This window comes from Pelodiscus sinensis, chromosome Z, assembly GCF_052426305.1.
Source record: "Pelodiscus sinensis isolate ZL-2025 chromosome Z, ASM5242630v1, whole genome shotgun sequence".
In the NCBI taxonomy this organism is placed as follows: domain Eukaryota; kingdom Metazoa; phylum Chordata; order Testudines; family Trionychidae; genus Pelodiscus; species Pelodiscus sinensis.
Window position 1 is genome coordinate 5,571,890 of NC_143085.1, and position 16,325 is coordinate 5,588,214.

At 47.6% G+C, this 16,325-nt stretch overlaps 1 protein-coding gene across 1 annotated transcript in view; it reads right to left on the reverse strand.

The window, feature by feature from the left end:
- LOC102446694 (serotransferrin-2-like) overlaps positions 1-16,325 on the reverse strand; it is a 32,815-nt gene that overhangs the window by 6,605 nt on the left and 9,885 nt on the right. Inside the window, exons 4-13 of the mRNA XM_075898023.2 lie at positions 15,284-15,460; positions 14,300-14,462; positions 14,121-14,185; positions 13,028-13,185; positions 9,659-9,845; positions 9,372-9,520; positions 4,758-4,848; positions 3,173-3,232; positions 1,478-1,660; positions 253-409 (exon numbers count right to left, since the gene is read on the reverse strand). Coding sequence (XP_075754138.1) covers positions 253-409; positions 1,478-1,660; positions 3,173-3,232; positions 4,758-4,848; positions 9,372-9,520; positions 9,659-9,845; positions 13,028-13,185; positions 14,121-14,185; positions 14,300-14,462; positions 15,284-15,460 — 1,390 coding nt within the window. The remainder of the gene's footprint in view (positions 1-252; positions 410-1,477; positions 1,661-3,172; positions 3,233-4,757; positions 4,849-9,371; positions 9,521-9,658; positions 9,846-13,027; positions 13,186-14,120; positions 14,186-14,299; positions 14,463-15,283; positions 15,461-16,325) is intronic.

Below are 16,325 nucleotides of genomic sequence, written 5' to 3' on the forward strand. Positions count from 1 at the left end.
CTTCAGTGGGTCTCAGAGTAGGCTTACGTGTGAGCACCAATATCATTAGTGGATTATGAATTAAGATTCATTTCCTTAATTTGTCATTAGAAATGGCGATATAACTTTTAAATCAGCAGCTGAGCAGTCCCATCGCAATAGACATAAAACACACTGGCCCAAAGGCAATCTCTAGGACACCAGCAGGCAATAGAAATGAGCCATTTCTGGGTAGTCTTCTAAGCAGCATCCTTGCCTCAGACAGGAATTTACCTGAGTGCACCCATGTTTCCATAGTAGCGTTCGTTATGATTCCCAGCACACCTGCTGGTCACTTTTGCCCCCTCCATCTCATCTTCTCCAATACAGACTTTGCATAAATTCCCACCTGCTCCTGGCATACAACCCTTCCAAAAGTAACTCTGGTAAGCTAAGAGAAGGAAGAGACGAGGTTAGTCAATGTGGGGCATTTCAAAATACGTTCTTTCCTAATACAGAATAGGGACTGGGACTGTACTTCCCCATTTGTAAGACGAGCTGCATTTTCAGAACCTGTTTCCTTGTCTCACCCAGCTACTAAGATAAGAAGACCAGACACATTATCTACTAAGGATGCTCTAAGACCTACAGTAAAAGGCTTCACAAATTTAACTCCTGCTTTGGTGAGGGAGAATGGCAGACAGCAAATAAATAAAACTAAACCTTGCAGGTATTCAAGGCTGCCTGTGTTTGTGGGGGAATACTGACTGTGTCCCGTTATCTACCGACAGGGAGCCTGTTTACCTGCCAACAGCTGGATGTTTTAATTAGAAATCCTGAGGGTAATAGGGGCACTCTGCTCAGATCCGAACACTTAAACCTTCTGATCTGTTAGAGACTGAATCTGCCAACCTTCAGAACATGGTGCAAGATGCTTTTGATCAGGTATTAGAGCATAGGTTTTAAAGCTGGGTGTGGAGAACAGCTGTAGGAAAGGATGGCTCTCTGTCTATGGGCAGTATTTAATGTTGTTGAACACATTGCGGTGATAGGCACATTATGAATAACTACAGCTGTCCAGGTCATTAGCAGTGCTCCCCTAGAAATCCATTAGACTTGAGGTATGTCTACACTGCACGGCTATTTCAGGATACTGGAGGTGGTGGCGTCTTCACAAGCCGCCCGTTATTCCAAAATATTTTTTGAAATAACAGGCGCGCTATTTTGGTATCCCAGTAACCCTCGTTGTACAAGGGCTAAGGGGTGTCAAAATTTTGTGCCGTGTAGACACATCAAATTTCGAAATAGCCTGTTTCGAAATTAAATCGGATGCGTAATTTGCACATCTTCTTTCTAGTTTAGAGTGCTGTGTAGATGCACCCTCAGTGAGTACGTTGGAGGGAAGTAGTGGAATAACGGTGAGTGATTGAATTCTTCTATTCTCCCTCCCACCTTCCTTCCCATGCCCCCTTGGCAGCCTCCTATGTCCACTTGGTAGATATCCTGGTGCAGTTCTTACCAGAGCCGATATCACAGTTCACAGTGTTGTTCTCCAGAGCCCCCACTGTGTACCTGGAGAGGAGCAGCCACCCCCCAGGACTGTACAGGTGACTGTGGCAGGAGCGACGTCCCCTCAGGTTATGGATATTTAGATGCCTGGCATTCTTCTTTGCCAGCGCTACAGCATAGACAGGTGGCAGTTCTGTGTGACAGCGACAACACCCAGTGAGACTGAGACAGACAGCAAGACATGTTGGACAGGAACAGTCTCCAAGTTTCAGAACCTGTGGAATCCTCCCTAAAATGACACTCCTGCCCCCCCCCCCCCCCCCCCCCGCTCCTCTACTGAGCTCTTTCAGTTGCAGGGAACTGACGGCTGTTTCGCCTTCTGAACCACAAAAATCTAGTCCTGGCGCTGCTGCCTTGGACAGCTACGGCTCTAGCCCCCAGACAGACAGAGTCTCCTTCTTCCAGAACATAAGAACATCAGAACGGCCACACGGGGTCAGACCAAAGGTCCATCCAGCCCAGTGTCCTGTCTGCCCACAGTGGCCAATACCAGGTGTCCCAGAGGGAGGGAACACAACAGGGAATCCTCACGTGATCCCTCCCCTGTCACCCATTTACAGGCAAACAGAGGCCAGGGACACCATTCCTACCCAGGATGGCTAATAGCCATTGATGGACCTAACCTCCAGGAATCTATCTAGAGCCAGTGCACACTAGGGATACAATAGTGTAGTCGATTAATCGATAAGCAAAAGCATATAGGTTAATGCTATAGACTGCATTTTCCTCTCCCCCTCTCCCTGCCAGTCAATTTTTTAGCAGGCTGGCCAGCAGCCCAGCTCGGTCCTGGCTTGCACTGGGTCTGGGACCTACCCCCACTGCAGCTCTGCATTTAAAGTGTATTAGGAGCCAGGCGGGCCGATGGCCTGCCTCAGTCCTGGCTCATGCTGGGTTTGGGACCTACCCCAGTTTCAGCTCTGCTCTTCAAGTGTATCAAGAGTCAGGCGGGCAGGCAGCCCAGCTCAGTTCTGGGTCGCATCAGGTCTGGGAGCTGAGACTCGCCCTAGGCAGGGGCTGCAGCCCCCCATGCTGCTGCCTCTTTATCAGAAGCAGCAGCACAAGGTGACAGGCAGCTGGTCCATGAGGGGAGCTGGTTTTCAAACTAGCTCCCCTTGCAGACCAGCTCCCACCTGGCTCCCCATGTGCTGCCTCTGATACGCTGGCTGCCATCCCCACCCCCAGGGACTATAGAATAGTCGACTAACTGATAAAATGTCATGAAGTTACTCGACTATTCAGTTAACCGATATTTAACATCCCTAGTGCATGCTCAATCCTTATACTAGCATAAATCCAAACAGCTTAAGCTCAGGGCAAGCTTCCACCATTACTTCTACAGAGAGCAAAAGCTTCTCTTCCTGCCTCCCAACCTATCTTGTCCCTAAAGGAGACTTGTTTGAAAGCGTTGGGGTTGTGGGGTTTTTTTTACCTGAAGTTCGAGAGTCTTCTGTCTGATGACATCCCGGCTCAGTGGGGGTAAAGTATGAGCCAGCAGAGCCCTACAGTTGCTGTCAGCCACTCGGGTGAGTAGCCAGGTCTTAGGAATCCTGTTTTATTGCCGGAGATTTGCCTGAGCATCCCAATGGATCCACTTAATTATAAAGTAGAAACCCAGGCCTTTGCCTGTTCAGAAATCCTTCATTACCTTTATCTGCAAGGAGAGTCAGCTTCTTTGTTCTCCCAGCAGCTGGGGCACATGCCTCTTCTGGGCAAGAGAGATGAAGAAGAGCAAAGTGAGATTTGAAAACCCCAAAACACAAGAGCTGGTGCCCTGCGCTCAGTGGTGCAGGTACTAGATACCAACCCTCATGTGACGGCACAGTCGGGGTTCCCCCGATCCTGCACCCCTGTAGCTGCCAGAACAGTCTCCACCAGCCGGCAGAAGAGAGAGGGTTTATTGATTTTCCAGAATACAGCCCAGCATAGATGTGATGTGCCAATAGGTGTGGGGCTAGGATGCCCCAGACCCCTTAAGGCAGGATGCCTAAGGCCCTAGTCTCTAAGCCCCCTCCTTAGGCTGTCTCCATCATGTTTCCAGCCCCCGACTAACTCTTCCTCCCCCCTACATACTTCCTTTGTTCCAACCTCCTTCCCTCTCCCCAGTCAGAACAGGTCAGGGCAGTGTCTGGCCCCGTGCTGGCCCGTGCTCACAGACAGGGCCAATAGGGGACTGCCCCATCCTAGCCACCAGCAAGATGTCCCACCACATCACACCTCATCATTAAAGAATTGTTTATGGGAAAGATAAATCTGGAGAGACTAATCAAGGGACGGCTTGTGGCCAATGCAGGCTCACATTTCCAGCATAGAAAAATGTACTCATAACGTGCACATGGCTTGTGGGTAAGGCACGGACCCCTCAGTGCAGGGTCTGATGACACTGACTCCTCCCTGAGACTGAGGGACCCAGATCAGCGAGACCAGGAACTGGAATATGGGAAGGTTTCCTTCCTTCTTCCTTTCCCAGCCATGCTGAATTAGGGAAGGGTTTACATTCTGGTGCATTCCCTCTTCCCAAAATAGATGTGGCGTTCTGGACTGAGCAGGTGCAGAAAAAGTCTTTCCACTCACTGCGAAAGGTATGTGTCTCCACCGTGTCAGCCACAGCGGTGGCTGGTTCAGCTGGCTTGCGCTTTGGGGCTGCAAAATTGCAGTGTCCATCTCTGTGTTCAGTAGGAGGATTCCAGAGCCCTGGTTCCAGCCAGAGACTGAATGTCTACTCTGAAATTTTATAGCCATGCAGCTTGAGTGAATTGGCATGGGCCAGCCACAGGTTTTTCACTGCAGTGTAAATTTACCCCCAAGAGTGCCTGGTGAGATTTACTGGCCTGCTACATTCTGCTTTCTCAAAGCTAACAATTTAGCACCCTGTCCACTAATTTCTATAATCCTTTGCACCGACAGCATCTCATCCAAGGCTTGTGAAGCACTTCAAACACTCTGTTGAGATTTGTAGCACCTCTCTGGAGGCAGGTTAGTATAACTGCTCCCTTTTATAGTTGGGGAAACTGAGGCATAGAATAAGTAACTTGCCCAAGAGCTCAAAGACAGTCGGTGGAAGAGCTGGGAAGAGTATAAAGCTCTCTTGACTCCCATTCCCCTGCCTTTGCAGCTAGGCACTCAACTGTGTAACAATTTTCCCAGGTTTCTAATGATAGTTATTTTTGAATCCCTCCCCTGCTGTCCCCCCCACTTGTGCCTTAGGGATTGTCATGGAGCAGAAAACTCACCGTAACATTCTGCAGCTACTGACACCAGCCCACATACCCCAGCAACGTAGGCATGCGTGGCATCCAGCGTGGCTACATCGGCCTCGTTGCTCTGCCAACAACATCACAAAGTAATACCTTGCACTGTGCCAGATACTGCAACCCTTTGGGGGCCCCGGTATGAAATTTATGAATGGCTTATTGTGTTCTCCTCCATGAAGGAAGGTTGCCACAGTTCCTTTAGGAGCTAGCAATTGTAGGGAGTTATTAAGGTGAGTCACTAAGATTATTCGACTCTAGAGAGGTACCATCCCCGGGGGGAATTTTTGGGGGGACTAATTCAATCTGGTTTTGTTTTTTGTTTTTTTCAGAGATTCAAACAAAGGTTTTTGGCATCAGAAACTTTCAGCCTTTTAATTCTGCATAGGGCAGGGCCTTATGGAAGGGTTTTAAAAGACTGGCTTACTAGGACTGATGGGTGACCTCTAATGAGCTTCTATCATGCATATAGGAATGCTTGGGTAGAGGGAGGGTTATAGACTCTCTCTACTATTTTAACCCATGTTTGAATGTATTTTGCTTAGTGAAGACTGGCTAATAACTGTGACACTGTGGTGTAGCCTCGGGAGAAGGGGTCCAGCACCAAATCAGACGTGCTGGAGGAATTACAGTTTGGTGCAGAGGAACTGCAAGCCCGAACTCTCAGTATGGAGGGAGAGAGATGAAAAGAAGTGATGGCTGAGAGCCTGAGGTCTTAAGTAGATGCCCTTGAAAACCAGGATAGGTGATGGTCCAAGGCACAGTTCACTCAGACATTGTGATGGTGACAACTTAGGGTACGTCTAGACCAGTGTTTCCCAAATGATGCTCCGTGGAACCCTGGGAAGCGAACGTAAGGGTTCCGCGAGAACCTGAACACTCCCCTCCCCCCGCCCATAAAGAGACAGAGGAGCCCAGCGCGCAAAGACGCTGGCTCCTTCCCCGCTCCTCTTTCAGACATCTCCCGCGTCCCCCGCTGCCGCTCTGCTTTTACCACCGGACCTAGCAGCAGCAACAGCTGCTTGTCCCGCTTCTGCCCGATCAACCCAAGATCCCTATCCCGCATCCCCCACTGCCGCTCTGCTTTTACCACCGGAAAAAGCAGAGTGGCAGCGGGGGACATGGGAGAGGGATCTTGGGTTGATCGGGCAGAAGCGGGACAAGCAGCTGTTGCTGCTGCTAGGTCCCTTGGTAAAGGCAGCACGTGTGTGTGTGTGGAGGGGGGGGGAGTATTATCAGTGAGTGGAACATCGGAACTCCTACTCACTGTGAGGATCAGAACAAATCCCCATACACACTGTGAGGACACGTGGCTCCTGTGTGTGACTTTAAGTTTAAGAATTCAATCTAATATCAAAATTCCCCATAGATCGTTGGTTAAAAGAAGGAACTTTAAAGAGAAAAGTGAGTACTTCAAACTCCAATATTTTTACTGAAACCAGCAATGAAAATACTGAGGCAGCTCAAGTTAATTATGAAAAATTTCAGCTGACTAATAAGAAACGCAGGTATTGTGAGGACTATTTGGCATTTGGATTCACAAACAATGGAAATGAAGATGCTCCAGGTGCCCAGTGTGTAGTGTGCAACAAAATATTATCTAATAGTTTAGTACCTGCTAAATTGCAAAGACATTTTGAAACAAATCATCCAGAATTCAAAGATAAAGACATTAGTTTTTTTAAGCAAAAGCTTGAATCGCTTGAAAAAAGTAAACTCTTCATGTCAAAAATTGCCAAATCTGATAATGAAAATGCAACAGAGGCATCTTACAAAATAAGCTATCGTATATCGCTCGCCGAAGAAGCACCAACTATTGGGGAATCATTCATAAAACCATGTGCAAAAGATATTGTGATGTGTATGTTGGATCAGGAGTCTAGTAAAAAAGTTGAGGCTGTGCCACTATCAAACAATACTGTCACGTCGTATTCACGATCTTGCTGCTGACATCGAGAAGGAGCTCATTTTTCGGCTGCATTTGTGTGATGCATATGCATTACAATTAGACGAGTCCACTGACGTTGCAGGTCTTGCAGTTCTGCTTGTATTTGTCCGTTATGATTTTAATAGTTCTATTGAAGAAGACTTACTTTTATGTGAATTTTTGCAAACCAATACAACTGGTGAGAATATATTCAATTGTATCAGTAACTTTATGAAAACACATCAAATAAGCTGGGAAAAATGTATTGATGTGCGCAGTGATGGTGCCAAAGCAATGGTAGGAACAGTGGCTGGCGCTGTAACATGAATAAAAAATGTAGCACCAAACTGCACCAGCAGTCACTGCATTCTCCACAGACATGCTCTGGTAGTTAAGAATATTTCTCCCTCTCTTAAAAATGTGTTGGACGAAGCAGTACAGATTATTAATTATATAAAAACTCGACCATTACAATCAAGACTGTTCAAAATTATGTGTGAAGATATAGGTAGTCAGCACACAGCCCTGCTTCTACATATAGAAGTCAGGTGGCTATCACGAGGAAAAGTGCTGGTTAGACTATCTGAATTGCATCATGAGCTCTCCGCAAATCTGATGGATCACAAATTCCAACTGTCTGATCGTTTAACAGACTGTTTGTGGTTATCTAGAGTTGCATATCTTGCAGACCTCTTTACAAAACTAAATGAAGTAAATCTGTCGCTGCAAGGAAAGAATGTAAATATTTTTAATGCGAAAGACAAAATTTTGTCATTGTCACGGAAGCTACAGTTTTGGATCTCGTCTGTAGGACGAAATGATTTGGATTATTTACCAACTCTGAATTATTTCCTTGAAGAAAATGGATACAAACTTGATGAAGATATTCGCAGCAACATTGCAGATCTTCTCCGCGATTTATACACGAACATCATTAAGTATTTTCCAAACATCAATGACCACAATAACTGGATTTGAAATCCATTAAGTTTAACAGAAAAGCCAGTCAGTTTTTCTACACAAGATTATGAAAACCTAAGTGAAATCGTTTCAGATGGCCAATTAATAAAAAAATTTAAAGAAGTTTCTCTGATTACATTTTGGGGTGACTTATGTCAAAGTCAAGAATATTCATCTTTATCAAGACGCGCAATTCGTCAGCTGTTACCCTTTACCAGTACATACTTGTGCGAAACTGGGTTCTCGAACTATGCAGCAATGAAAATGAAATACAGAAATCGACTGAATGCTGCGCCAGATATGCGAATCCAACTTTCTAGTATTAAACCAAATATAAAAAGAATTTGCCAAGAAAAGAAGAAAAAACACTCTTCGCATTGAAAACTATGAATATAATTAATATTATTTGATAGTTTTATTTTTTGTACATATTTAATATGATTTTTGTTGACTATAAATGAATGGTGTTATATTCAATATGTTGAATTTAAATGAATGGTGATCTCATGACCGTATTTAGCATCTTATCACTACCAATTGTGGTGTACTGGCAGTCTGTGTGTGTTTGAGTGTTGTTGTTTTTTTTAATCCCTTGCTGAAATTTTCTGAGTGTGAAAGGGTTCCGTGGTCAAAAAAAATTGGAAAACACTGGTCTAGACAACAGGGTTTTGTCGACAGAGGCTTTGTCGACAGATACTGTTGACAAAGCCTCTGTCGACAAAGAGCGTCTAGACTGCATCCAGTTTTGTCAACAAAGCAAGCGCTTTGTCAACATGACAGTGTAGAGGCAAAGGGCAGTATAGATGCAGTAGCACTTTCTGTCGACAGAACTCTGTCGACAAAAGGCATTATTCCTCGTAGAATGAGTTTACCGCTGTCGACAAAACTGCTGCGTTCTGTCAACATAACGTCGACAGAACTAAGCGGCAGTATAGACGCAGGTATAGTTTTGTCAACAAAAGTCCACTTTTGTCAACAAAATCTGTAGTATAGATACACCCTTAGAGCCTACGTAACCAGTGCACCTCTCTCCCATCCCCCTGTGGCTGGGAAGGCTTGAGACCCCTCTGTCATATTCCCTGCAGTGTCTCTGACGATTGGTTTATTTCCATTGCCCCCAGCTGCTCAGGGAAAGGGCAGAGAAGCCTTTGTCTCGCATAGGTACTCCACACAGCAGCGGTGGCCAAACTGCAGCTTGTGAGCAACATGTGGTTCTTTTATAGTTCAAGTGCGGCTCATGGGCCCTCTGCCGGGTGGCAGGGAAGAGGCGACCAATGCCTGATGAGCGGGAGATGGCAATTTAAAAGGTTTGCCCCCCTCCAACAACTTGACTCACGCCCCTGCCCCGGCCGTGCTCCCCTCTTACCCTGAGCAGTCCTCCCAGCTGTGTGCCATTTCCCCTCCCCACAGCTGCACCTCCCAGCTTCCCAGTTCCAGCAGCTGCCCAGCGGTGACTGAGTAGGGTCAACAAATCCTGGCAAAAAACCTGGAGTGTAGCATGTGACCCCTCCCCCCAGGTGTCACCCCTGGCTTCTGCCCAGCTGGGAGGTGGGTTTCCCAGCTTCAACATATTCTTCCCTCCCCTAGCCCTGGGCATGTTGTGCCCCAAACCCCAGCAGGCACACCCCAGGCCTGGAACTCCCGCTGAGCGTTGTGTGTGTCTCAGGGGGTCAGCAAGCTTGGCCGCCCCCCGCCACAGAGGTTCTTACCTTGATCAGTTTGATGCAGCTGGTCATTGAAGTTGCTTGGACACAGACCAGCGGGTGAGACTTGATGCTCAAGGCCCACTCCTCACACTTGCGGAGCTCGGCGCGGCTGATGCAGCACCAGCGCACCACACTGTTGTCCAGCGAGCTCCCTGCAGCAGCCGGAAAGAGCACCACGGGGTTAGCGCCGACCCACACTGAGCTGCCTCTACCAACTGGCTGCTTTGGGCCTGCATCCTTGGGGTGGGAGGAATCATGGGCGGGGGGCTCTTTGCCTCATTCCCTCTCACCTTCATGACCTAGTCCTTTCAGGAGGGCCACGTAATCCAGGCCAAGGACATGGGAGATCTCTGCTTTGCCCTCGAGGAGCTGCAAGTGCTGGGTGGCGTCACGGAATAGCAGGTTCTTCCCCCTGAATGGCGCTGAAGCGAAGAGCTCAAACTTGTCCCTTTCTTTTCCCTTCTGCCCAAAGAGATGCTAGGAAAAGTACAACGGCTTTAGCTGCCCATCTGCTCTGTAACTAGCAGCCTTGTTCCTAACCCTCCCCCATCTCAGAATTCTAACATGCCCTGGGCACCGGCAAGCCCCGCATGCATCTGCCTCTTGTGTTGGTTTCCAGCCCTGCATGATCGTGGACCCAGCTATTTGAGGAACTGCTGCTTCTCCTGCCCCATCCTGTTGATGGCAATTGGCTGGCATGCACATGTTCTGCTCCAGCCAGGCAGCGTGCTGTCTGTAAGCATCCAAGCAAAAGCTGCAGACTACAGCATAAGACACATCAGTTTGGGGGTAAATTATTCACTAAGCCTGGGCTGTTCCCAGGGCAGAATACGGAGGTCTGTAGGAACTTTCTTAAATCTGGTGTAGTCAATGTTCAGTTTTGGAGGCATTCGAGATGCCTGGAGGCTGAAGCAACAAGTGCTGTTTATCCACTAGGGAATGTGAATAATGGGGATGGAGAAATAATCAGGGACTTGCACCCAAAAGTCCCCAAATCATATGGCATATTCCCTAAGAATTCACATCAGTGGGGCACTTGGGGGCCAGAGGGGAGGAGACCCTGTGTGTTTCTTCTTCCAATTTCAATAGTCTGGCCTCTTCCCCCCTCCACTGCTCACTGTGACCTGAGCTTCTAGGAGTGAAACAAACTAGAGCTAGAGGAGACCTAGCTAGTCTTCCCAGGGCCAATGCAGGATGATTCCCGTCAGGGCTTTGTCCCTGTAATTTCAACTATCTCCAAGAGATGGCGCTTTGCCCACTTTGTTTAGGAGACAATTACAGAGTCTAATTGATGCTGCTGTCAAGAAGTTTCTTTCTGATTATTCATCCTGTATTTTCCCTTGCATAATTGTTAGCCAAGATTCCTTGTTACTTCCTCTTGCATAACTCCTCCCTCCTGAGCAGTTGCAGCCTTGTGTACTCAGATGTTGTTACACTGTCCCCATTTACTCATCACCTACTGGGGCTACACCCAGCATCTGCTTCAGGGCATCAGCAAAGCACAGGTGATAGTCTGAGGTGGGAGAAACTGACTTGGAGGGAATAGAGTTTGGGGCTGCAGCACCATAACCTGATGGCAAACCTGTTCTACATGGGGGATGGGGAAGAGAGAAGAGGAAGAGATATCTGGGAGCTGATGGCTGTGGCTGAGCAAAAAACTAGGCACAATGCTGTGGCCAGATCTACACTAACAGGGGAGGTGGAAGCAAGATGTGCAATTCCAGCTGTTAATTACGTATCATTAACAAATGATCCTGTCAGCTTCCTTTCCTCCTCACGCAAGCAGGAGTACCAGCAGCCGGCGGCAGAGCCAGCTTGAGCCATTCCTGCACCCTGGGCAGCAAGCATGAGACACATGCACAGAGCACATCTTACAGCTGCAATCGGACGCGCGGCGCCTGAGGGCAGCTGGAAGGGGCGCCGTGCGGCCGGGCGCGCGGTGTCCCTTACAGCTGCCATCAGGCACCCGCAATAGGTTGGCACCCCAGGCAGCTGCCCGGCTAGCCCCCCCTTTACTCCAGTCCTGGCCGGTGGGAGCACCTTCTAAGTTTGATTTAGCAAGTCTTAACTAGTCTCACTAAATCGAACTCCTTAAGATCCATCGTGGCAGCATCGAACTTCTACGGAGTGAAAACGTGGCCTAATTCCGTATGACCAGTTTCAGAGAGATAGCTGTGTTAGACTGTCTCCGCAAAAACAATGAGGAATCCTGTGGCACCTTACAGATGAAAATGTATTTTAAGCTTTTGTGGGCTGCCACTAATTTTGTCAGATGCATGAAGTGGAAGCGTCAGTGAGGCAGGTAGGTTAATTCAAGTAGGGTGGATGTGGCCCACTTCCAACAGTTGATAAGAAGGCAACTAAAGGGGGAAATGTACTTTTTTGTAATGAGCGAGCCAAATTTGAAAGGGTTTGAATAAGGACTGAGAATGGCTAGCTCATTACAAAAAGTAATTTCGCCCTTTAAAAAAACAACACAAACAACCCGGAGTTGTGTGGCACCCTAAAGACTAAGATTTATCTGGCCATAATCTTCCATGGGCATCTGATGAAGTGGATCTTTGCCTATGAAAGCTGATGCCCAAATAAATCTGTTTAGTCTTTAAGATGCCAGAGGATTCCTCATTTTTGCCAATACAGAGTAACAGGACTACCCTGCAGAGACTTTTCCCTTTTAAGTATGTTCACCTTCTAGTAACGTAACACTCCCACTTCTGTATCTATAAATCCCTGCTGTACAGAAGCTTCCACCTCATGCATCTGACAAAGTGGGCTACAGCCCATAAAGGCATAGGCACTAATTCTGTATGCATCCCATGAAGATGCTGCCAGAAGTTGGCTGAAGTGTAAAGCTCCCTCTGTGTGAATCTTCTCTGAGTGCTGCCGCCCATGTGAGCAAATAAGTGGTTCCTGTATCCACAGATTGGGTCCATGTCCACACTGTTAAATTACCTCCCCCAATACATGGCATTACTGCTTTCCAAGCATTCCCTCTTAAATATGTTTCAGATCAGTTTCCCCCCCCCACACACACACAGATTTGAGACCAGGTTTGCAATGGGGAATGAAACTCCTTTTCCCGGAGAGAGAGGGGGTTGGAGTAGATGCTGGAGTCAGACTTTCCTGGTAAATGCTAGATGCTGCCATTGAATATATGCATCGATAGTTCCCAGAGGCCCCAAACAGGATCAAGCACTCATTGTGCTACACGTGTACAAAAACGGCCCCTTCCTCACTGCCTTTAGCCTCACAGTCCCACAAATATGTAGAGGCCCAACTTCCATTGACTTCAGGGAGAGCAGATACCTAAATACCTTTTCAGATAGTAAAGTTCAGATCCTAAAGTTTTCCGCCCTCACCACATTAGCAGCAAATGGAGGAATGTAGTGAGAGCAAAGATCTCTCTGTATTTCCTCTACACTTAATGGCGGAGACATCCACTCTTGCCCTGTCTCTCCCAGGTGTAGTACTTTGGTACTGTGATCTAAAACTGCATGCACACACACTCTCTCTCCAATAGCCTTTGGAACGCTCCCCTTGGTACTTGTCCTAGCAGATGGCAACATTGGATGTCCCAGAGCAGCCTCAATACCTGCAGTCTAGCTCTTACCAGCTACAGCCAGAGAGAGCTTGGAACCTGATAGGCAGTTCCAAATTACCTGTATCATGGTGAGAAATTTCTTGGTGATCTTCTGGAAGTTGTGGCGGCTGACGATGGCACGCCCAGGCCCACGACCCAGGTTACAAGTGCCATAGGCGCTCAGCTTCTCTGTGGATCCATCGGGACACAGGAGCTCATATTCCTCTTGCTCTGAATCTAAAATAAGGCTGCTATCAAAGCTGTGAAGTAAAACCCAGCCTGGCACAAGGAGAGAGCATTTGTCCAGCCTGCACCCCCACAGGGTAGTGAGTGCCAGCTGTCAGCAGGGAACATTTCTCTCGGTGCTGCTCCCCTTACTGATGAAGGATGTTAAAGCAGAAGGACTTTGGCTGGGCAATTTGAGATGCAGCAATAATTTTAAAAGTGGCTTTAAAGAACAAACAAACTGCAAGATCCCTGCAAACGATGTGCCAAAAAAAAAAATTTTGGGTCAGGGAAAAAGCCTGACTAATGAAAACTGCTCCTCTGGCAGAGGTACCTGTGGAATTTTAAAGGGTCTCTCATTCTAAACTATCGGCCATGCTGTAGAAATAGCAACTGTGTCTTCAACCGGCTGAGAACCAAGGCAACCATCTAAAACGGAAAGGTTTGGTGGTTCCACCAGAATGTCTCCTGTGAGCCCCCAACCTTGTGCTCTCCATTTTGCTCCGACCCTTGGACTTCTGAGGCTGCCCCAGGGCTGGCATTGGCAACCTCATTAGGAAGGCAGGATAAGGGACACCTGGAAGGTACTGAAGTGGGCTGGGTTCGGAGTGGCCTAGGGCAGGGGTTCTCAAACTTGTGATACCGCGACCCCCCTCTCAGTTGCTCGCGACCTTCCTCTACGTTGTTTGCGATCCCCCTCTCAGTTGCTCGCAACCCCCCAAGGGGTCAGGACCCACAGTTTGAGAAACGCTGGCCTAGGGGATAGGACATTCATCTGGGGAGGGCAGGGTTCAAGTCCCTCTCCCGCAGGAGCAGCCAAACAGAGTGGCTTCCCTAGATTCAATTCAAACTGGAATCGACAATGCATTAGGCATCTATCCCCAAAACGTCCATGTGGAAAAGAAGACATGTGGCAGGCCAGCAGAAATCAGACTACTTGGCATTACCTGTGCCATTCATTATTATTAAGTGATCTAGGAAAGCAACATCTGCCACCCCACGCTTCAGGCACCTGCAGAGAGATTTAACACAATTCATTAGCACTGAACCCTGCTTTTCTCCTCCTCCCGCTGCTTCTTCCCTCACAGCCACTTCTAATTCAAGCAGGGCATGGGGGTGAGGTCACCTGAAGGCTCCCTCTGAGTCGTAGAAGGGCTCGCTGCTGCTGGTCTCACAGAAGTGGTTCTTGTTCCTGACGTAGGATTTTGGTCCTTGACAGAGAGCACAGAGCTGAGGGGACGTGACACCGACCCCGGGGATGCAGCTGGCATTGAAATATTGACTGATCACTACAGACACAAGAAAAACAGTCAAACAGCAAAGGCAAGAAGAGAGAAAAGTAGCGTTTCAAATGTGCTACTTGTACAAAAGTCTTGAGTGGGGATGGTTTGGTTGTCAAAGCTTCAGGTATAAAATACTCCCTGAAACTTTTACTACAGGGTCAAATTGCGGTTGGGTCGAGTCTGTCCATCTTCTTTCTGTAAGAGTTAAATTCAGTTTTGTGCATTTACTGTACATGGGCCCCTATCCTTAAAAACTAGTGCCCTGTCTGCTCTGTAGTTCAGTAAAGAATCTGAGGCACTTTCTGTAAGAACCTCGGGTCTCTGACCAGCCTCGCCTCACTGTAGTGTACTTGCTATACCCCAGCTCATTGCTACTTTCCACAGCAAAGGTGGCTGCGCTTCATTGGTATCAGGCAGCCATAAGATCCAATCCTCCCTTTTGGTGAGATTTGGGTGCAAGGGGAGTGCAAGATCAGGCCCATCATCTGTGAAAGGCTTTGAGATCCTTTTGGAATGAAAGGCACAATAGAAAGGTACGACAACATGCTGTAAAAGCTGCAGCCTCCCACTAAACACAGAACAAATGTTTCCTATTGCACTTGCTTAACATTTTCTGTTGCGAGTGATCACTGGAAAGGCTTTGGCAGAAGACAGCTGGCCCAAGTGGCCAAACTACCCCAAGAGGATATCTGGTCAACAACCCAGAGGTGCTTTGGTGTTGGTCTGTTCCATATAGATCAGCAGATGTTACATTTTTCACCACTTCACTCTCTTTTACATGGGAAGGACATTGGCCCCGTGGGATCTGTCACCATCCACTCACCCACCTTGGCTCAGAGGCTGATCCTCATTCCAATGGAGCTCATTTCTAGCCAGGAGGAAGCCCAGTGGGATATTCCAGCCTGATGTCCATCTGGCTCCGTTGTGGCAGCTACGCACCCCCCTGAGCCTCTGAATGTCCAATGATCCTCGTCGGGCAACGGCCACAGCAAACACACAGTTTCCTAGTAATGGTGAAGTGGAGACACCCAAAAGATCACCACCCCTTAAGTAAACTTAAGACACCTGCCCCCTGCGCATCTCTGTGCTGGGACTAAGGAAAAAGTCTCAAATAAAAGGTAAGACAAGCAGTTACCAGCACAAACAGAGAAAGGGGAGTTAGTCTGAAAGGAACATTCAGTGGCTGTCAAAAAAGCAAACAGAATGTTAGGAGTCATTAAAAAAGGAACAGAGAATAAGACGGAGAATATCTTATTGCCGCTATATAAAACCATGGTACGCCCACATCTTGAATACTGTGTACAGATGTGGGTGCCTCACCTAAAAAAAGATATGTTGGCACGGGAAAAGGTTCAGAAAAAGGCAACAAAAGTGATTAGGGGTTTGGAACGGGTCCCATGTGAAGGGAGATTAAAAAGACTGGGACTTTTCAGCTTACAAAAGAGGAGACGGAGTGGGGATATGATAGAGGTCTATAAAATCATGACTGGTATGGAAAATGTGAATAACGAAAAGTTATTTACTTGTTCCCAGAACATTAGAACTAGGAGTAACCTAATAAATAAGCAGCAGGTTTAAAAAGAACAAAGGAAGCTTTTCTTCACTCCGTACACAGTCAACCTGTGGAACTCCTTGCCAGAGGATGTGGTGAAGGCTAGAACTTTAACAGCGTTCAAAAAGGAGCTAGATAGATTCATGGAGGCTAGGTACATCAATGGCTATTAGCCAGGATGGGTAGGAATGGTGTCCCTTGCCTCTATTTGTCTGGAAATGAGTGACAGGGGAGGGGCCACATGAGGATTCCCTGTTGTGTTCCCTCCTTCTGGGGCATCTGGTGTTGACCACTGTTGGCAGAGAGGACACTGGGCT